This window comes from Chelmon rostratus, chromosome 23 (genome assembly GCF_017976325.1).
Source record: "Chelmon rostratus isolate fCheRos1 chromosome 23, fCheRos1.pri, whole genome shotgun sequence".
Taxonomy (NCBI): Eukaryota; Metazoa; Chordata; class Actinopteri; order Chaetodontiformes; family Chaetodontidae; genus Chelmon; species Chelmon rostratus.
In genome coordinates this window covers 10145349-10167927 of record NC_055680.1, presented here as the reverse complement: position 1 = coordinate 10167927, position 22579 = coordinate 10145349, and the positions used below count along the sequence as shown (strand labels likewise).

The window sequence follows — 22579 nt, the reverse complement described above, 5'->3', positions numbered from 1 at the left end:
TATTACCTGGCCCTTCAGCTGATAAATGCTCAATGATGTTCACCAGCTAGCCGATAACCTCGTCTGTCTGCTGTTTAGTGCAGGGTATGCAGCGTAGAGGGAGTTTGTTGAATTTTTTGCCTGAAAATTAGGCTGATGAGTGCAGAGACTGAGAATCAAAGCAGTAAAGCTGCAGGCTGTAAAACCAAAACAATTAGCTGAACGAGGATAAAAAAAGGTTGGGTGATTATCTCTCTGTGGGTTTGTCACAATGAGCCACCCCATTCACATATATTTAATCTAAAATGTTTGATTAGGGCAGCTTTAGGTATCAATATAACGTATCCTTTTGTAATCAGCAACAAAACTTGGGTATTGTATAGCCAAAATGTCAATCAATACTTAGCCGTGATCATAAGAGATTCAAAAATCACAAAATAATCACATTTATCTTCACTGCTACTGTATGTTATGCATCTTATATTTAATTATTAATGTATTTATCACCAATACTACATACAGTTTTCAATCTCAGCCTTTGATTGTTTTAAGCTTTGTGATTAACGGTGTCTTCTTTCTTCCCCTCATTGTGTGTGTGTGTGTGTGTGTAATATATAAACTTGTACTGAATTAAAAATACTCAATATGAATACAAAATTGGTCTATAATACAGAATACGACTGCAAATTGCAAATACATTAAAACCATATGCATCACAACAGATATTCCTATGCAGATACAGAGTGGCCTCAAGGTGAAAAACTTGTTAAAGCTTCGGCACAACTCCACAGAAGACGCTTTTTTTTTTTTAGCTTGGCAGGGATTGCAACCAGTGTAAACCGTATGTGCAAAGTTTGCAGCTCTCATTTCACAACATGCTACTGAGAGCGCTGCTTTAAGGGGCTACTTAGCCTGTAATTTGCTGCCAGCCGTCAGAGTTCCTGCCAAAAACACAGAGGGAGCTATTTCTGCTTTGTATTCGCAGATTACGGCTTCGGTCATTGATGAAGATTCAAAGCACCGATTGATCAGCGAGAAGTAAAACTAAAGCCGCTTTGGGTTCAGCCTCGACAGCAGCTTGGACTCAGTGAGCACACCAAAATAAATAAATACATCATACTATATTTAACTTTAAGATATCTGCGGTGCACTACAGAGGTCACTGCTGTTTGTGGTAATGGCTTATTGATCAATGGTGGTTATCTGACAGAAGGACAGCGCTGTGCACTGTGGTGTAAACTCATCGGATAACCATAATCCCCGCTCTCGCAGTGCTTGACATATTTCCTCAGGTGAGAAATATTGAGTGACCCACAGAGATTTTTGTCCTGCAAATATCTCTGGTGCCGGTAGATAAGGAGGCCACTGAACAGCATGTCTGTAAAACAAGACAGTAAAAATGTCTGCAGGTGGTATTGCACCGGGGAATGAAATATCTGCTTTGTCCAATGTTCGGCTTGGGCGTCTCTGCTATGGCCTTGAGGTGTTTGCTGTTGCTAAGCACACGACTCATATTTAAATCAACATCTAGCTCCAACCAGAACATCAAAGGGAAAGAGTGGGCAATTCCAAGTTGTTTCTCAATCTGCTGTGGAAAATTGTACCCACTATCGAGCCACTTCCTCCATCGACGTCCCTCAAAAAAAAAAAATCAAATTTACATGGAACCACAGCTTCCAGTGCTTGAAATTGCTTTCTGCACCATGCCTAATCACTGAAAAAGGGGATGATCCAACTGAGCGTCTGTGATTCGTGTGGGAGAGGGAAATTTGGATCAACTTTGCACTGGAGCTGTGTTGGTTAATCTACTGAACATCAAAGAGGAGAAAGCGGAGGGAGGAAGTGGAAGAGGGGAATTTATTGCGTGGGCTTGATTGGAAATCCAGCGGGGGGACTCTGGTCCCTCTGTAATCGCCTGTAATCTCCTGTTGGGTTGTATGTGGCCTGAGAGGAGCCGAGAAGCAGCCTATTACCCATCTCCTGCCGATGGGAGGCCCTGATAGCGCGCTGCTGGAGGATGACAGGAAATGAGGAGGAATAGGAGGAGGAGAGGAGCACAGGACAGAGAGAGAAAGAATGTAATCTCTCCTTTCCAGGCACAAACATAAGGTAACATCAAAGTACTGTGGAGTCAGAGCTCAAAGGGAAGTTGGCCTTTGTTGTTAATGAATTGATCATAACTTGGGAGATCAATAGCAGCTTGTCTGCAGCTTTGGAGAGATCTTTTCACACGGGTTCCTGTCGATGGTAGTTATTCCTAGTTCATCAGAGTATTGATCAACAGGCGAGCTGGAGTCTCTGAGAAGAGCAAAGGGAGCAACTTACCCTTCTGGACTGGATCTCATTCACGTAGAGAGGCAGGAGAAACTCTGAGATTCCCTCCAGGCGAATCCCATCCTGATTCAGCTGGAGGTTTCCCATCCCGCCCTGAAACACAATCACGACTGTCAGTGACGTTGTGATGAGCAGTGCTTCTGATTGTCTTGATTTGATTCAAAGGACCGGGACAAAACTGACTCCTGCTGTCGCTGAAGTGCATTAGGAAGAACAGGAACTGCCGCCTGCCAGAGGGGGCCGGCGGACGGGCGGCAGCGCTCAGCGACAGGGAAGAAGTAGGACATGACATTGAGGTGACAATGCCACAGACTCTCAGTGGTGACGGGCTGCATGCAGTGGGAGGCAGACTGAGGAGAAGCAGGCTAATGTGGCAGCTGTGGATGTAGAGACTCAAAATGATGCAGATTTACATGAGCTGGCATTATTTTAATGATTGTTATTATCAGTGGTGGTAGTTGTACTAGTTGTACGTTTTTTGTGAGCATAAATATGCACCAGTTCCAGATAGATGCCATGTCTGATGTTTATGAAGCCTATTGGCTATCGATGAAAACAGTCAGTTGCATTTAAAGCAGGCCCCTGACTTTGTTATCTTTAAAACCTTAAAAAATGATGCCAATGAGATTCTAATTTGGGGCGTATTGGTAGATACCTTAAGCTGATGTATGAAAATTCATGTTAGGGGCTAAAAAGTCGGATTGGGGTGCATGCATCAAAATGCTTCACTAAATTAGCCTGCAAATGAGCTAAAATATGCAAAACCACCAGTATGGCCCTGTGAGCAGAGTTTTCCTAAACTATTGTAGCCTGGAAGCTTGATCACTCAGCGAGCCATTTTCAGCTCTCGACGCTCGTGAACCACGTCGGCGGATCTTTCTCACAGCAGACGTTCTGGCTCGTCATAGGAGGAAAAGCACGAGTGTAATTGGTAACATTAAAAAAAAGACTGCACTCCCTCCTGCAGGTGAGCTAGTTTCAGGGTGTGCGACGCTGGCTCACTGGGACACTTGTTAGTGAAATTTGTTTCACCTGTGCATTTCCTGTCAAATATCTGCCACAAAAAGGGGCTTATAACATGACAGATTGGATAAAATGGGCACTTAAAACTTTCAACCAACCAATAAAAGTCATTACATTAACTTAGAAATGCTAGCTGTTCTGTTTTAAGAGGAAGTGCATCACATTCAAAAAATACATCTAAAATGAGAATATTTCTCACTGTACATTTACATTATTCAGCTCGTTTTGCTGGTAGATAACACCGCAGAAATTGGACGAGCCTTGTCATAACACAAAGAGCAAAGTGGAGTTTGAGGGCATCTTTGCGAGGCTGTGCGCGAACAGATGGGCCCTGGATGGAGACAGTGAATTATGGAGGCGGAGTACAGCGATGAGAGCTCCATCATACGATGGTAGGGAGGCAGGACTGGGGACAGACGGGAGGACAAAGTCAGAGGAGTGGAGGAGGTGGGCAGGGCAGCGTGGGGTTCTTTGTATGTCAGCAGCCAGACATTAAAGTCACTCCTGTGCTGAAGTGACTGTGATGTGGTGGGTGTGAAGAGTTCAGCACAAGCTGCAGTCAGTCAGACGTGTAGGTGCGGGGTAGGACAACAGGGAGGGGGGTTGCAACGGTCCAGTCGTGAGGCGCTGAAGGCCTGGATGAGCTCCTCGGCATCAGCGAGAGAAAGAAAAAAAACAGACACCGCCGACGTTTCCGAGGCGGAAAAATGACAAAGGGAAGATGTTGCTTTTGTGAGAAGAGAAAAGAAAAGTGCAGAACCAAAGACATCCCCCAAGGTCACAATGGTGTCCTAAACAAGCCAGCAGTTTCTGAGCTATTTTGCGACGTTTCATCCAGACAAAACGAAACACAAATAAAGACACGTGGACTGTGTGTGGTTTGTGAGCAGGAATTAGCAGTCAAGGCTGCACTGAAAGCAAATAAAGAAGCATTTTGTGTTATTATTGCTGCTTTACCTTGGCTGTCTTTTGCATGATTTCTCAAAATCCTTTCCATTAGCACATTTCCGTTAACATCTATTTATACTGTGATCTCAGATTTCTTCACCAAAGACCTTTCTTAAGTCATGCACATGTACGTAACACACTGATTTAAAGCAGACCTCCACTGATTTTACACATAAAACATCAGTTTACTAGTCATGAGCCTGTAAAAACAGCTGTCTAATGCCTTTTGTGGCACTGGAGGGGCTTTTTAAAGTCTGAGAGAATAACTCTGAGGGCATTTTAATGTGGGCATTTGGGTGCGCTCCTGCAACGCTGGCAAAACGAGAAGAACAACCCTTATTCTGGCTTGGGAGGGCTCATGCATTGTTCCAGTGGCGGTTAGCTCACGTGGTAACCTTATAGTCACAACAGATAAATTAGCTGCTTTTTGTTTTGTTTCGTATTTGTAGCAGTCCGTTAAAAGTGAAAGCAGACACGGATGCAAGCTGAATCAATTATGTTAGTGTCTATACTGGATTTAATTTAATAATCAAGTTTGTTGACATGTGGTAACAATGTTGGTGTTAGATATTCCTGAAACAAAGGCGAAGGCAATGAATGGTTTTTCCCACTCTTACTAAAGGATAACTTTCGTTTTTTACAACCTGGACCTTATTTCTAGCATTAAATACGCCCATTTACTCACCCAGACAACTTTGGTGGCATTTGGAGTCGTTTTGAAGAAATTAGCCCCAGAGGAGCGGCGCATATATACGTATAAAGCGAGTACTCATCCATGCGCAGCCTCTATATACCCGTATACTATACACCCGTGGTGGCATGTTACCAACATCCGGCGTCTCTAGACAACTACCTCTGACGTGGATGATGTCATTACTGAACGCCGCACGCTGCGAGCAGCCAGCCGCAACACGGCTAACTCTGCGGCGGTCGGCTACGAATACACAATAACGAACCATAGCTGTGCCAAACTACAGCTAAACTAGCCGACCGCCGGCTCAGAGGGGAATAGCACCAGCATATCATAACAAAATATTGGAATATGAAAGAGTTTCACCGCAGATTATGCGTTATATAGAGGCTGCGCATGGATGCCCCGAGTACTCGCATTATACGGATATACGCGCCGCTCCTCTGGGGCTAATTTCTTCAAAACGACTCCAAATGCCACCAAAGTTGCCTGGGTGAGTAAATGGGCATATTTAATGCTACAAATAAGGTTCAGGTTGTAAAAAACGAAAGTTATCCTTTACGTTTACTAAGGAGGGTCTAATAGTAAGATGCTATTAGCTGCATTATGGGAAATGTAGGATGCAGCGTTTTTGGAGCTGTACCAAAACTACGGATTGAAATCAAGATTTCTCCACCACAGGTGCTTCAACTTTGACTTATTTTGACTTAAAAGACAATAAAATCTGCCTCTTTTAAGCCTAACTTTAACACGTTGCTCCGGTCATTCCATAAACTCTTATTTGACAGACTGGCACACTTGTTTGGTGTGTACTTCCACCGTTCTCCTCACAAGCATCACAATTGTTGTAGCTTTATTTTAAACACTGATGCTTTGGGGCTGCAGCCGTCTTCAAGCTTCGTCCCCAGACAGGTGATCATACACCTGTCCCGCCAATAATGGTGAGATGGTGTCGCCTGGCAGCTTTTCCGGAGCCGAATGTTCTCATTCCAGCAGCCGCTCAAAACAGACTATAATACAACCGAGTGTAGTTTGGCACGTGTTTTCTTATTGAGCTGCCCGGGTCCTGAGAGATGGGGAGCAGCGGAGTACATTTTCTGGAGCGACACCAACAGCGCTGATAAGGTCTTTTACTCGCGACACAGATTGATGGGAGGCGAACGAGTAGAGGAGTGATAGCAATAGTCAGGGGACGCATCCGTCACAGCGGGGGGATTGCTGCCATCGTGAGTTTGTTGACAAAATGGTAAACTGTGTGCATTGTCCCTGGAAATGTCACAGGAGCTCGCAGCAGCTGCCTGTTTGGTTTTAGTTGGAGATTAACACATTCTGTGTCAGCCGGTCCTGCTGCCAAGTCGTCTACTAATTTTTTTTTTGCAAAGCACACAGGAGAAGAGAGATGGTGCCGGTGACACATTTCAAACGGGCCTTCATGAATAAATTCTTCCACTGAGGTTTCGCGTATTAAGGTCAAAATGAAGGGAGAGTAAAAAACGACACTTGACCTACGTGTTGTAAAATCAATGTTACTTAAAAAGCTCCTCCTTCTCCTTTGAGACAGAAACACAAGCAAAGCAGCGGACTGATAATGACAGTCATTATCTTACCATGGCCCAGTATTAAGATTAAATGCTGTACATTTTCTGCAATTTGGCCTCATTTTCATCCTTCTATTTATATTTGAAATGCACGAGAACACAGTATGAGACTAATTGTTCGTCTCGTGCCGTTTCATTGGATATTAAACCTTGCTGTGCACTTGATGCCAAGTACATGCTGTTTCATTTTCTGATCTCAAAGAGCTAATCTTATGATTGGGTTTTAATAAATGTTATGTAATTACAGAAGTCTAGCTACAAGACTTTTTGTTGTACATAAGACTTCAGTGGGAATTATCAAACTGATCTCTATGCTTCATTACCCAACATACGTGAGTCTTTAAAACAGTGGGTTTCAGTGCCAAGCAGCCTGTCTCTCAATATCTGCGGGTTTTAGATGGTTGATACGAAAACGAAGACATCACGTCGGGCTCTTAGGAAATTTTGATCAGCATATTTTGCAGTTTTCTGACACTTTATGGACAGAACTGGTAATTGAAAAATCGTGGACAAAGTAAGTGACAATGAAATCATTAATCGCAGCCATGCAGCGGAGCTTTTTCCAGGAAAGACTAGTCGAGACATTCGTCCGTGAATATGTTGGATATTCAGGGTAGGGACTTCGACACCTGTTCCTGAACGACACATTTTGATACCAGTTTTCTAAAAGCTATGACACATTACAATTACTCACTTTGAAGACCTGGGAGCAGCTGGAGAAACTGTTTTTACTCTGCACGCTTAAATCATCCTGGACAACTGGACTAAAATGAAGAAGCACCCACTGCGTCAACTTCAGGAGATTTCTCTCCTTCTACCTGTCGGCCAGTTTGCCGTCAGAAACTCTCTGCTTAAGTGTCTAAATTTGATACCTGTTAGTATTGAAGCAACCTGAACGTCTGTACTGAGCCTTATGGATGTCATTACAATATAGCTCGTTTTATATCGGATGATGCCGTGCTGTGACTCACCACGGAGAAATTCATGACCTTAATGATCCACACAGTGAGCGCCAGGTTCACTATCATGGTGACCAGCAGCAGCAGCAGAAAGAAATAGAGGCATCTCTTCCTCCAGCCGTACAGACCCACCGGGTAGACGGCATCGCAGCCTGGTCGCTGGAGGTGCAGGGACTGGGACGCGAGAATAAACTGCTCCTGGGTAATCTGGAAAACAAACACACACACACACATACACACACAGGAGCCTTTATGTTAGCTTGCTGTCAAGAATACATTCACTGCACAGAAGCAATCACATATTGTAAGTGGTTATTACCTTGAGTCTGCGCTCAGGCATGGCTGTCTACTTCTACAATTTTTGAAAACGGTACTACTACATAAAGGACAAAAGGTGAGAGCATGGCATGAATGTAAGACGGGTATTACGACAGCCTCTAGCATCCATGTTTGGTAATTAAATGGAGGGAGAAGAAGATATTTCCTTCTGTAACACACTAGGAACTTTTTTTTTTTGGAATAATGGTTGCAGACTTATTTCAGGAAAAATGACCATTTTCCATCGTTTGCGACTGTTGCAATGACACACCTGAGAGTACATCAGCCCTGCACACGTCTACAAATGGAACCAGTCAAGATATTAAAAGATTAAACCAAATCTAGAGATCCCACTTTAAAAAAAACTCAAATGCAGAGTGTTTCATTGCAGGAAGCGGAAATCGTCACTCAAGATTCACTGATTACAAGTTAGTGGTCGGTTGTGGAAATACATGACTCAGACGTGGAATAGCTCTAATAAACCATATTCACACTTCTTTGTTAAGTCAATGAACAGAGATCTGCAGCCAAATCTAGATGCCGAACTAATCATAGCGTTTATGTAAGTTACAATCCTGAATAACAAGGTCCTTGACATTCCTGCTTGTATTCGTGTAGTTTATGATGGAAATTCATTTGTATGGATTGAACAACATGTCACAGCTTTGTTTACCATGCTAATTACTTGTTGACATTTTCCCAAACCGGATCCCCTGTGTTCACAGAGAAAGTCGCCGTGAGTGACAGCTTCCTGTGGCCGACCTGTTTACCGCTCCCCTCCGGCTGAGATCTTTATAATGTTGCTACCCATCAATCCTTTCACAGGAAAATATTTCACATCATGTGCACTAAGCGGGCTCTACGGAGCTGTGTCCAGCAGAAGATGTGAAACCGATGGAGACGCTTGCCACAGGCAGTCAGTCCATGACTTCAGTAAAGTCTGGTATGAAATTTCACATTAAGAACAAATTACCATCTGCCTTTCCTCCACTCAGCACAAATGAAGACAGGAGGTGGATTATGAGACAAAGGATGAATTTGGTGCCAGGGAAACGCTCTCCACTCTGGCTGAGTATCGGAGTGCCTGCCAGTCACTGAGAAGCTGCTACACGCGAGCTCTGATCTGAGATCAGAGAGGATGATGTCTGTCAAGCGCGCCCATCCAAGCGAGGGCGAGCAGTTGCTGTTCTCCAGCCGATCGTGACCGCGGGCTGACAGTGTGAAAATCCCCATCACGGGGCGCGAGGCCGGCCGAGCTCTGAGCCGCTCCGCTCAGCCGTTGTTGGGATGGATTCATACTGAGGGGGCCTGCCATCCCGCTCTCTTGCATAGATGATCAATAAAGCAAAGCGCCTCCTCATACGAACCAAGATAAAATTTCCAGCAGCAGCAGAATGTTTTATTATGTCCAATTATGTCGCAGATATTTTTTTAAAAGCTCCTCATACTTCCAAGAAAATAACCATTAATTTATCCCCCAAGCATAAAATGCTTTAATTGCATGAAACACATCTATAACTGACAAACATGTGCGCAGTTTTCCCCAGAGGAGTTCTGCATGCATAACTCAAGTCAGAATCCATGGCCCACATGCTTTATTCACACTCAGCATGTCATTAGCATAGGACACTGATGGCAGGTATCATTAGATTGTATGTTTTCCTGACAGGTTCTCTTTAACTGCGGCAGAGCAAGCAAAGAGTCTTTAGCTCGGCAAGCTAAACACTCTTTCCAACAGGGACTGAATTACTTGACCGAGGTTTAAATAGAGGAAGAAACTGCATCCTGTGCTCCTCTGCACCTCATCACGTCAGATGTAGTTGCAGTGAACTTGCTCACAGAAGGAGCAGCGCTACAGAAAGTATCTGCTTTAACAACCGGGACACAGAACCTCAGCCTGTGATGGTACTTATTATTGTTGCAACAGATCAATATCTCTTACGAGGGAGAGCGGTTGATGAATTGTATTGATTATAAACCACAGACTCTAAAATTGGTTTTGTAAAAATTGTGTAACAGTGTGTATCAGGCAGCATGTTACACCACATACTGCCTGCTGCTGCAGCTGGTAAAAGGCTGGTGTCAGAAAGAAGCGTACGTCCTTCAGGTTGTCCATAAAGTCACAGAAACCTGCATATTCAGACATTTACCAAATGCAGAGGCCTTTACTTTGTGGCTGCAATAATTATCTTGAATATTGTTAACTTATCTGCTGATTATACTATAAATTAATCCATTAAAAGGTCAGAAAACGGTGAAAATGCCCATCGCAACATCAGTAAATGTCTTCTCATTCTCACCTTTGAAAAGCTGGAACCAGCCTTGGTTTGCCATTTTTGCTTGAGAAATTAATTAAACTATCAGCTGATTATCACGACACCCAGCAATTAATTGTTGATGAAATGTTGACTGACTGATGGATTACACAAATAATCTGTGCAGCTCAACTAGATCCTTAACTGGAACGAGGAGCAGATTAATAGATTAGTCCATCAATAAATTATTTAAGAAAACTATTTTGATAATTCAAATTTTTTTTACCAATTAATTCAGTCAAACGTGAACGAAATGATTTGCTGTCGTATCTGATAGTAAACTGAATATCTTTGGGTTTTGGATTGTTGACTGGCTGTTTGAATACATCACATTGGATTGTGGGAAACTAACGCTCATTTCTTACTATATTCTGAAATTTTAGACAAAACAATTATTCATTTAATAAAATACAAATCTAGCATTAAAGGGTCAGTGTGTGGGATTTAGTGGCGTCTAGTGGTGAGGTTGCAGATTGCAACCCACTGAATACCTCGCGCCTCACCTTGCCCTAAGAGCCGGTGTTTGGTTTGTTCATTGTGGGCTACTGTAGAAACATGGCGGTGCAACATGGCGGACTACATGGAAGAGGACTAACTCCCTAAGAGCTCATTCGAAGATCATGAAAACACAACAAGTCTTATTTCCAGGTGATTATACACTAATGAAAACACACGTATCAATATTACATACCAGTTCTGCCGATATACTAAACCTTTAACCCAAATGTTTATAATTAAATGTTTTGGTCGAACATCTTACTGGACTATGATATGAAATTTCAGCTTTCAATTTTTACAAAGCAACCAAAATATAATGCCTGTGTCTGTGCACTGAAGCCTATATTTCCAAATCCTTCCCGTAATAGGTTCCTCAGAAGGGCATGATTGATTAGACAATCTCTAAACGAGCGCAATAATAACTCATGGCACCTAACAGCAGCTTCACCACTGCCTCACAACTTCATCCACTGTTTAAGTGACTGTTTCCTTGGGTGAGCAGTTTAGGTCAGCGGTGGCAGATGTCTCACAAATGGATGTTGCGACTTTGCAGCGAACACAAATGGCCCATATCGCTGGCCTAGAAATGTCAGTGATTCCAATTTCACCAGCGATACAGCTGAGGGACAAGATCATTATGAGAGGTGCTCACGCTGAGGCTCAATATAAACTCCTGACGCCGTGTCAGCGGAGAACTTTTGTTTACAACCACAACTTTGCAAAACGCTGGAAGATGCTTTCGACGCAACACTCAGCAAAACCACACGCTGACTGACTCCAGATCGTCCTCGAGACACTTCCAACATCCCCACACTTCACTGGAATCTAACTTGTACAAACATTCAAATAACACTTCTTTTTGCCTACAGCCATGCCCCTGCTGGACAGATCCAGTCTATTTTCAATCCACTGTTGCTAGGGGAAACTTCAGCACTTGTAATTTCTATGGCAACCCACTGTTCCCAACGCTAGTGGATCCTGTGATTTCTTAGCAAGAGTTTTAATGCATATATTACCCTGGTCGAGTCATGCCTCCTAAAGCTCGGTTATTCACAGAGCAAACGGAGGAGTGCATAGCGGCTGGCGTTTTGTCAATCTGTCACTTCAGCATGCCGGTCACAGCTGACTCGCACAAACGGGCTGGGCCGGACTGATGGAGACGTCCAACTGCAGCGCTGCGCGCGACAAACAACTTTGACTTTTGTGAAAACAAAATATTGATTACAAAGCCCGCTGTGCAGGCGCGTCACACTATGCTGGATCTCATTTATCAGTTTGTGTCAGCTTCAGTAGGTCAGACAATTTACACTTTATATGCAAAAGCATTGTTAAGCAGCAGAGTGACTACAGAAGCAGTCCTGATGATAATTAGAAAATAGGAGCGGTGGTCAGATAAAGGTCACTGCAGGAACAGACGGAGCTGGCAACTATAATTCAAGGAAGTCCTGACCCAGACATCCATTATCCGATTATCCACTGGTGACGCGGGAAGCCCCGAAACGCTGGCTGTTGCCCTTTGAGGCTAAATCTTCATCAGACGATGAGATCGGTTACTGTGAGATATATTGGAGGTCATATCATCCAGACCTCTGATTCCCAACCTGAGGGTGTCTGTTGTAGTAAAATAACAATTTGACCTGCAGGGAGGGGCATTCAGTTGGTTGTAATCTGCAACCTCACCACTAGATGACACTAAATCCTCCACACTGGTCCTTAAAGCGGACCCAAGATTTGGAGCCACAAATCCAGTCAAAAAAAAAAAAGTGAAAAAAGTGAACTCTGGGGTTGGCGAACCTGTTTCCTGCATCCGAGACGCCACCTGCCAGCTGCAGATGCTCCATTATCACCTTACAAAATGATATATGTCCTCATACATACTGCTAAAAGAAAACCAAAGGTGGCTTCATGAGGTGAGGTCTCACTGTTTAATACATCCACAAACAATAGAGAGGATTTGCCTTTCATGAGCCAGAAGAAGCATTAAGAACAAACACACGCTGAGAGAAAGAATGAAGGAGGTCACTGCTGTATTATCCACTTGAGTGAAAAGTGAACAGATCTATTCATACAACAGCAGTTTGACTTAGAGCTGAAAAACAGCATTTTGTGTGTTTCTCAACAACCCATAATGAGAAAATAAAGCCACGTTATACTCCTGCATTTAAAGACACTGCTGATTTATTGAACTTGTATTTCTAGACATATTATGCAAAATACTCTCATGCATTGTTCAGGGTTTGGTTCTTTCTCTCTAACACTTGTGATTCAAGGTTAGTTTTTTGCACTCTGGCGGCTGAAACCAATGAATTCATCTTAAATAACGCAACTGATACCGTTGACAACATCCATATGAATGTGTGGATAATTAAAAGTCTGGGACTAAGAATAATTGAGCGCCGAAAACTTCCAATTCTAAAAAGTCTAAAGACCATTTTTCTCTCCATTTCGACAACCAACGAGTCCAACAATTATTCCGAGTGTCTGAAATCTTCCAAAAAGGCTTGTTTAGGCACAGTTGAGCAGCTCCGTCTTTGCTGAAACTATCAGGATATGTGCCAGCACGCACGAGACAAATGTCAACACATTACCACAAACAGATGGGTCTGAAATCTACTCGAAGCTACAGCGGGTTTACCACCTACAGTCCTGATTGCATGTAGTTTCTATTAATAGAAAACACCCACACAGTAACTTGCTTTTCTAAGGCACAATAAGCTATAAAAACTGCTGTCTCTGTAGATCACGCGCTGCACAAGTGCCCTTGTGCGTTTGCTGCACGATCATATTTATATTTGTATACGCTACTTCATCAATCCCTTTCAGGTTTGTGCAGAGATCTGTGTCACTTTCCTTTTGCACAGAGAGGAAAGGGGGTCCTCAGAGCTTTGACTACAGACGTTACAGCTGGATCCAGCCAAAGCCGGCAATTACCCAGCAGTCCCTTCCCGCTGCCAGCACGCCTCATCTTCACCAATTAGCAGAGAGGGTGATATTCTACATGCTGTTTTGATCAAACACTGACATGCTGCAGAGGCAGCAAAATGCAGCTGAGAAGCCCCTAATGAAAGAAAATGAGACGTTATTAATGTTTGATAATGTTAATCAGCAAATCGGCCAGCGCTCCCTCACTCAGCGGTGCCACAGGAGCCCTGCAGGGCCGCCTCAGCTGGAGGTAAGAAAACATTTGAGATGCACTAATGACTGTAAAGCCTGTGCTCGCCCGTCCCGCACATGAACGCCGCACAATCGCTGAGGCAGCAGCGGGGAGAAGGGATGGACACGATCATGTTACAAGGCTGACACGCAGTATTAAAGCACCTATTTATGTGGCTTCTGAGGGCTCCTCAGGTTGACAAAAAGCCCAATCAAAGAGACAGAGAAGCCCGCCGTAGCTGGGAGAGCAGGTTGTCAATGCATTTCGCATTTCGTTGACGTGACAATCAAGCACGCGGGCGAGGCTGCTGCTGTCAATAGCGGCTCTGCTTGGACGTGAAATTCGATTTTCGTGGCTCTGTCATCTCTGGTGGAGTTACAGTAGCTCATCAGAGGCTTCATCTTTTGCTGAGTGGTTGCCCTTTATGGACGGACGCCAGCGCGCTCCCGTCCACTGCGAGCAACAAGGTAAACCCAGCTGATAGCACGAGGCCGGCGGGGATCAGAGATCTCCAATAAGTCCGGCGCAAAGAAAGGTCGCAGCTGTTCAATCAGAGTGCAGAGCCAACGAGACTGAACATCACAGACCGTTTGAAGACGGGTTTTCAGAGAGAATTTCCTCCTGCCGCTCCACGCACTGCTTTTCATGACGCTTTCATGAAAGGTATTCGTGCTCGACAACGCAAAAGTGTGCAACAAACCTCGTCGGCACGCTGCACCTCTGACCTTTGCATCATTTATTGATGTCAAGAGCCGGTTTGTTGTGGAGTCTGGTCTGTCAGCTCCGTCCTCCGTGTTGATGGTGGCTCTGGCAGTGGGAGGAAGACGACAAACTGCTGATGTAAACAGACAGACACTTCTCCACAGTACACTAGCTTCTCTTGTTAATCCCTGGCAAATCCTTGGAGAGCCAACGGGGCCATTTTGGACAGCACCCCATAGGCGTCATTTGCATTCATCGGTCGAACACACGGGGGAAAGAGGCAGCCTGAACGCAGCCTCATCAACAACATAAAAACCATCACAAGGCAGCCTAAACAAAGCTTCAGTTTTAATTAGAGAAGATAGTGGATTCTTACACTTTCGATGGAATTATTATCGATTATTGCAATATGGCCAAGTGCAACATCCATGTGGCAAGAGATGACATTTTTTTGATAAAAGTAAAGTGTGTCACAACATAAATAGAGCTCTGTTGTGTCCGTAAATCACATTCTCAAGTCATCACTGAGCATGTTTGTTTGATACAGACCACACCAGCATCATTTCTCGATTTTCTTTTTCCCCACTGAAAATCAAATGCAAAAATGACCATTGCACTCAAATCATGACTCATGCAAAATCATTCAGAACTAATTTTTAAAAAAGCACATTAAACATGACAAATTGGCTGAAACTTGCAAACTTGCAGAAGTGCTGGATCAGCTCAGAGCCGGTGTGTGCAGGAAGGATTTCTTGACTGATATGCGTGACCCAACCAGTAAGCCCAGTGTGTGTGCGTGTGTGTGTGTGTGCGTGTGTGTGTGTGCGTGCGTGCGCGCGCGCACGCGTGCTTGCAGCCGACCACAGCCAAACAGTAGCTCTGCTGTGCGGGTTTGTGACACCGTGCACTGCAGCAGGGAGCTGCACATACTGTACTCGGAGGTGACTGCCTCCTCTGCTGGACCGGAATCATAATGAGAAACCACGCAGGCGGAATATTCATAGGCTGTCACATTACTGAGGCTCATGGGGAGGGGGAGGCATTGAATATGAGGTGTAGTGCGGGAGGGAGACACGTAAAGAATCCCCGGCAGGCTGCCCGCGGTGTCTGAGCGCCGGTCAAGGGTTATTAATCAGCAGGTTCAGACACTTTCCACTTGTCTTTAATTAGCTGTTTTTTTTTAAAGGAACAATTGAAGTCACCTGTTGCAGGCAGGACCCACGAGAAGCTTGAGTTTGGGCTGCTGAATGAGACGCAACACCTGGATAAATAATTCATCACCAACACCGTGAAAGTGTCCTCCTCTCCGGGACAGACAGATGGATAAAACTAACCTTCTTCAACTGTTCCCCATTTCCACCGATAAACTGGCAAGTTTCAGCTGACACGACGTTAAACACGCACTTTTCCGCCACCGTTAGCTTACCTTCAGCGTCTCTATGTCGAGAGTGGCCGACTGCTCCATGTTACAGTCTCATTGGTCGCAGTTACATATTTCCACAAAGTTGAAACAAGCTCAGCGCGCGAGGCGTTCAGCCGAGCTGCGCGAGCCAGCTGCGCTCCCTCAATCCCATTCAGAAAAACAAAAAGAAATCCAGCGTCTGAGGCGAGTGGGGCTTTTTTTCATATTAACGGTACTTTTAAGGTTTTGTTTTAAAAAGTACTTAGGAGCGTAGCTGGTGTTGAACCTGGCCGCAGTCTAACTGAGACAGGCGGGCTCAGGTGCTTCGGTCCGCCGCTCACTTTCCCTTCAGGAGCTGATGCTGAGACGACACACTCTCCTTCAAAACTCCTCCTGCCGTCAATCTACACGGAGTGAGGAATCACACTTCCGGTGGCGAATTTCAAAATAAAAGTGACGAAGCGGATCACGTACATCCCTTTTATTTATTTATTTATTTATTTTGGCTGGTATTGCTTTAAACAATGGTGGGATTCTTACATTGACTCAAGTACTGTAGTGAGGTTTAATTATGAGGTACTTTCAATGTGGTTTGAGGGAAATATTCCACTTTTTACTCCACTACCTTTAGTCAGTAGTTGCTTTGCAGATTTACATTATTGGTACGAAATATATCCTGAATCAACTCATTCATTAGGTATATAATTATGTGTGAGCCACCTTTACCACCTGTAACATTGAAGTGGTGTACCAATTAATGCATCACCAATTATAATCCAGTAAAATTACATGCATGATTCAGAAAGGGGCCACTCTGCATAATGTATACGTTTACTTTTGGTACTTCAAGTTTTCCTGGATGCTAACGCATCAGTATCTGCATACAGTATTTTTACACTGTAGTACTGGTGCGTACTTTAAAGGCCTGTACAGTGCACCCACACAGGCACTCTAGCATTGTGGTTGATGCACGAACTCCAATATAATAATGTATTAATACTCTATGTAGCTGACTCTGTAACAATGTACCTTAATTCATAAACTGAGCCTTTAGCTTAATATGCAACAGAAAGAGGACTGTGTGCTTTATCGCTGTCAACAAGAAGTATCAGGTAACCTTGGTTGGGACTAGTATTTTTTAATCTTTGTTGTATTTGTCTAGCCATTTAAACAGAATGAATAAATAAACTTAATACAAGATTACACCCAAAATGTCAATTCGAAACAGATTACATATATTCAAAGCTGCTGGGATTTCTGTTGTTGTGTCATGAATCACAAACTGTACATTTTATTATGAAAACAGGGTAGTGTTTAATTTCCTCTTATATTAGCGCGAACTCTGGTTGACTTGACATTTCAAATCCCATTTAGGGGAATACTTTATTTAAAATAACTGTTTCAAACGAGATCAAACGAGAACATCAGAGGAAAACTCTCTGACTCTTATTGACAAAGCACTTGGATGCCATTTACAGATTCATTTGACGGTCTTTAAAAGAAAATAAGATAATTTAATCATTTTATATTAAGCTACCACTAGGAGATATTTTTATAGAAGTGTCTCGTGGTACATTAAAGAGGTATTATTTTCCTGCAGTAGTGTTTTGAGTAAATGTACCTGGTTTATTCTACAGCTGCATTTGTTCCTGTTCATTGGTGGTTGCTGCACCCTGCAGGAGACGTGGTGACACTGCAATAAGACTAAACAAGATGCACACAGGCCTGTCACTTGGTGCCGGTGAGAGAGTGAAATACAGGTCCTCTTTAACTTGTTTACCCAGCCATTAATTTGTGAAAAGACCAGCGGTGAGGGAAGTGTTCAGATCCTTCACTTTAGTTAATCTACTATCACAGTTTAAAAAAATTTTCTGTTACAATCAGGGAAAAGTGCTTCAAGTAGATGATTATAACTCATGCATTAATATAAAAGCAGGATTTTAAAAAATCATTTAGTAGTTTTATTTATAACAAAACTTCATATTCTATAAACCTTACACAGTAAGCTTTGTGTGCAAAAATCTTAATTTGTGAAGCAATTATGACTCAAGATGTCAGATAAATGTAATGGAGTATAAAGTACGATATTTCCCTCTGAGATGTAGTGGAGTAGAAATATGAAGTGGCTCGGGAAAAAAGTTAAAGTAAAGAATGAAAACCCTTGAAAAGAGAAGATTCTTAGGTTACAAAGACAATACACTGATAGAAATCACAAGAAATTATTGCTTTTCAACAAAACAAACAGAAAAAAAATAATAGCAACACTACAGACTGTATTTATCCAAAAAAAAATGTATTTTTTAAGATAAGTAGGTTCATTTGTGGCGGGTTAATGTTAATAGGACATCCTTTTTAAGTGGAAAACAATATAAATGGAATACTATGCTTTGAAATAAGATATAATATAATAATAATATTCTTTGCTGTTTATGACTATTAATGAAGATATATAGAGCCTAAACCTGGATAAAATCTAAGTTTAATTGTGCCTCATGACTACTAAGTTCCTGTATCAAGATAAAAAATAAACCAAAGAATGTGGACAGGTCAGTTTTATTATCAATATACCGACATCGGTTCGCTGCAGTATCCTTAAAAATACAGTAGAGGGCAGCACAGTGCCAGGCCGACTATCAGACAAACGCAATCAACCCCTGAGCTCCAACTCTGAACTAGGCTTGATAATCAATTACCGATACAGTTCTTCATCACCGCAAGGATGTCAGACGCCAAGCAAATCATGGCACAGAAAAGGTAGATGACTGCATCAACGTTCTCGTTTTATATCACGAGATCATTGGTGAACAATTTTATCTTTTTTAGAAATGAAAATGTTATCGTTGAATAATCCTGCAATTTATCTGACGGCGACACCCAGAGCCTATTTATAGGTCGCCTGGACAGTAATTACCGACATATTTGCTGACGTTGTAACATCTTGTTTATTGTGTCTGTGCTGTAGCTGTGATGGCTCCACCGCCTCGTAGGTTAATATATGAAAATAATCTGTGTGTTTTTGCAGTGCTAAAGTAGCAGCTGGGGCTGTTGTGTGTGTTGAGAGTGAAATAAGAGGAGATGTGACCATTGGTGAGAATTTGATTTTAACTTCACCATAAGCGCCATTTTTTAAATTTATATTTATATATAATCCAGCTGTTGTGTGCTCAATAAGACAAGACATTTTTTTATTGTTTCTACAGGTGCTAGAACAGTTGTCCACCCCAAAGCACGGATCATAGCAGAGGCAGGGCCCATTATCATTGGAGAGGGCAATCTAATAGAGGAGCAGGCACTTATTATTAACAGGTACAGTGTGCTGCATCTTAACTTCCCCGTTTGATCATTGCATTACACTTATCTGTGTCTGTTTTTCCTGCAGTTATCCAGAGAATATCATGCCAGACACAGAGGGAGTTGAGCCAAAAACCATGACAATTGGGACCAATAACGTGTTTGAGGTTGGATGTGGTATCCTTTGCAAATAACAATAAATGAGCATGAGACTGCAGGTCAGCTGGACTATTTGGCACATATCAGCTGACTGCAGATGTGTCTGAATTCATGTCGGCTGATAAATAGAAATGCATCTATAGAAATACCAAAGATGTGTGGAGACACTGCTGACAGTATATAGTTTATCCACCAGAGAGCACTGACAAGTTTATTTCAGTAAAATGTCCCGCTCACTACCTATCAGATAAATTTAAGTACTGTATGTTTACAAACTTATAATATCTACCATTGTGTTAGTCAGCTATAGTTCGTAGAGAATTTTCACTGCTTTAAAATGCTAGTTAAGAGGTTTAAATCCTTAATGATTCTGCCACAGTCTCTCAAGCTTTGAAAATTGGAGACAACAATGTGATTGAGTCTAAAGGTGAGTACTGTAATCACTCACTATATTCCTCTTAGGAGTGTGCCACATAGATCAGATCTTATTTTGATATAATGATATATGCCATTTTATTTCTCAGTATCGATATATTTCATGAAATAGTACATAAAATTGAGAAGCTGTTGATTGAATAGTTGCTCCTTGCTAATTTACTACCTGATTAATGAAGGCGTATCATCACATTAATGAAAAAATAAGTCCTGCTAATTGATTATTCACATTGCACACAATGGTCTAAATCACCCAGGCTAGAGGCCACAGTATAAACAGTATGGAAAAGTTCACCAATTGGTATAATCATAATGCCCTACAACCCTCGTTTCCATTTTCCTGTAGTGTATTTTTCTGAGAAAATACATGTATTTTGTAATGTTGAATCCCAGCTGATCTCGGGAGAAACGTGATCCTGACCAGCGGCTGCATCATTGGCGCATGCTGCCAGGTCAACACGTGTGAGGTCGTGCCGGAGAACACGGTCGTGTACGGTTCAAACTGCATCAGGCGTGTGCAGAGCGAGAAGCCACAGGTCAGTCTCCCCGCCAATGCTTGTCTTTGCCTATGAGTCACAAAGCTTTTGTTGGCATGTGTGCACATTTGTCTCACTGGGGATGTTTTTTTGAATACATGTGTATCTTGTAGCCTCAGACTCTGCAGCTCGACTTCCTCATGAAGATTCTGCCAAACTATCACCACCTGAAGAAGACGGCCAAAGGAAACAGCACACCCGTGAGAAACTAAAGATGGAGCTGGATCCTGCAGCCCCAAAAGCATCTGCGCAGTCAGGCACCACAGACACATTCCCCTCAACCTGCACTGTCTTACACTTTAATGTTGTTCCCTAATGTTTAGCAGAATACCCCCCATTTTTATTTTCATCAACTATACTCATATATATTTATAATTGTTCTGATAAAGATCCAAAAATATTACAACAAAGACTCTAATAAAGATTTCATTTAAGCTTGTATCCTTCAAAGCGTTGATTTTATATTTCCTATATTTTTTGACCACTAGGAGGAACTATTGAGCAACTTTTTGTGCACCCATTGCACTGTCTGCTCTGCTTTGTTTCATCAGGTGAGGCAAAGCATCCAATTAAAATAGTATTTAATAATAATGCAACTAAAAATATCTATGTTATCATGTTTTTTTGTCTCAAGAATAGTCATAAAATCAAGTTTTTGGGCTAAAAATAGTCGTTAGAAATGACACGTGCATTGGTGAGTGTGACTGTAAGCTCATTTCCCATTTAAAAAGTGCAATTACTGACCAAAAACGATGCCTGCAACGATTGGGTGTGGTAGTTAGTCCCCATCTTGGATTCGGTGGGTTGCCAGTCCCGCGCCCTCCCACCAGGGGTTGCCAAATTGGTGCCCTGGGTACATGGGGAGTTCCGCACAATGCCTGGTTTATTATAATTGACACGGGTGTGGCTGCAACTTGCATTTCTGCTGCAGCATGGGCTTGTATATTCCCTGGTGCCCCCCCCCCCCCACATGTCTGAGCCCCCTGGGTGGTGGTCCCATCTGTGCCGCAGCCTCACAGATTTGGGTGTGGATAGCTGCGTGCGTGCGGCAGAGAGACGGTAGCACTTCACTGCCTGAAACACCTGGCTTAAAAAGTTCAGATGTCACATTTAACAGTCGTCGCCTTTAAACTCTCGCAGCTGTAAAACAAGCTCAAGGCTGCTGCTTGGGGTTTTAAAGGCCCCTGCGTGGTGTTCAGTGTGCAGGGCGCTGCACAGGACAGCAGCTCCCTGTAGGAGGCCCACAGCTGGTGTCGCACACTGCCAATACTCATTTGAACATGTCACGGTGGAGTCCCACAAGGAGTCCACATCAACCTGGGGCTAATTATTTCGGCAGTGGAGTGCAGCCGGGGCCACGTCTAGGCTCCTTTCCGTTCTCACTTCTCTCAACCAACCCCCCCCCCCCCCCATGACCATCATTTTTATTTTGGGGTGTTGCCAAAGCGTCAGTTTACTTTGATATGACAAGGAAGACAGATGCTGGGCACAGTTGCACGGATGTGCAGAGTGACAAGGACCTCATGGGGGGGGGGGGGCACGTGTGGTGGTGCGATGGGTTTTTACAGAGGCGAAATGGCTATGATGATAGCAACTCATAGCAGGAATTTGAGAGGAAGTTCAAATGTTGTTCTATATTTGGAGCAGTTATTTATACCCCTCCCTTACTGTACTGTTGTGAAACTGAATTATCCAGCTTCCAGTCGTTTCTTAAAGCAGACTTTTGTGCAGCGCGCTGGTATGTGCTTTTCTTTTCACAGGATTATCTCAATTCAATATTTGGCCAATGCTACAATATGCAGCATTGTCTGACGAGTGAATAATATCTTATCATAAACAAAGAAGGAAGCATGAGACTTCAGTTTGTAGTATGGGGCCGGATACTGAGGGGGCGGCTGTAAAAATGTGAGCGAAACACTGTTCTGGTCTGTTTTCAGCAGCAGATACAGTTCACGTCCTGGTGCAGTCCACTGCACTCAGTCATCATCCAGCAGGCCACCAGTTGGTTTGAGAGGATAAAGGCTTTCTGACAGCTGACCTTTGCATCCAGGTCCACTCCACCTTTGGAAAGTGAAATGTGACCTATAGGCCGCAGTGATTTCCATTGCAATCCCACAGAAATAATTAATTTAATCACAACAGGGACCCTGAAACACTCGATGTCATGCCTTTTTAGCCATGCTAAAGCCGCGCCGGGGCTCTGTGGATCGTAATGCCGGTCGGCTGGTCCACCGCTT

The 22579-nt window shown here is 43.2% G+C and overlaps 2 protein-coding genes across 4 annotated transcripts in view; one reads left to right on the top strand and one right to left on the bottom strand.

Moving 5' to 3' along the window:
- Positions 1 to 15984, bottom strand: part of LOC121626653 (zeta-sarcoglycan-like) — a 39991-nt gene extending 24007 nt beyond the window's left edge. For 2 of the 3 annotated variants that reach the window (XM_041965277.1, XM_041965279.1), the window contains exons 1-3: positions 15946 to 15984; positions 7545 to 7739; positions 2305 to 2406 (exon numbers count right to left, since the gene is read on the bottom strand). In XM_041965277.1, coding sequence (XP_041821211.1) covers positions 2305 to 2406; positions 7545 to 7739; positions 15946 to 15984 — 336 coding nt within the window. The remainder of the gene's footprint in view (positions 1 to 2304; positions 2407 to 7544; positions 7740 to 15945) is intronic. The other variant, XM_041965278.1, reaches the window with a different exon arrangement.
- A 2654-nt stretch (positions 15985 to 18638) lies between these two features.
- LOC121626770 (dynactin subunit 6-like) lies at positions 18639 to 20726 on the top strand. The gene is made up of 7 exons (XM_041965442.1): positions 18639 to 18675; positions 18944 to 19008; positions 19122 to 19227; positions 19301 to 19389; positions 19751 to 19798; positions 20200 to 20342; positions 20456 to 20726. Exons 1-7 carry the CDS (start codon positions 18641 to 18643, stop codon positions 20552 to 20554), a joined length of 585 nt encoding a protein of 194 aa, XP_041821376.1. The 5' UTR covers positions 18639 to 18640; the 3' UTR covers positions 20555 to 20726.
- The last annotated feature ends 1853 nt before the right edge of the window (positions 20727 to 22579 follow it).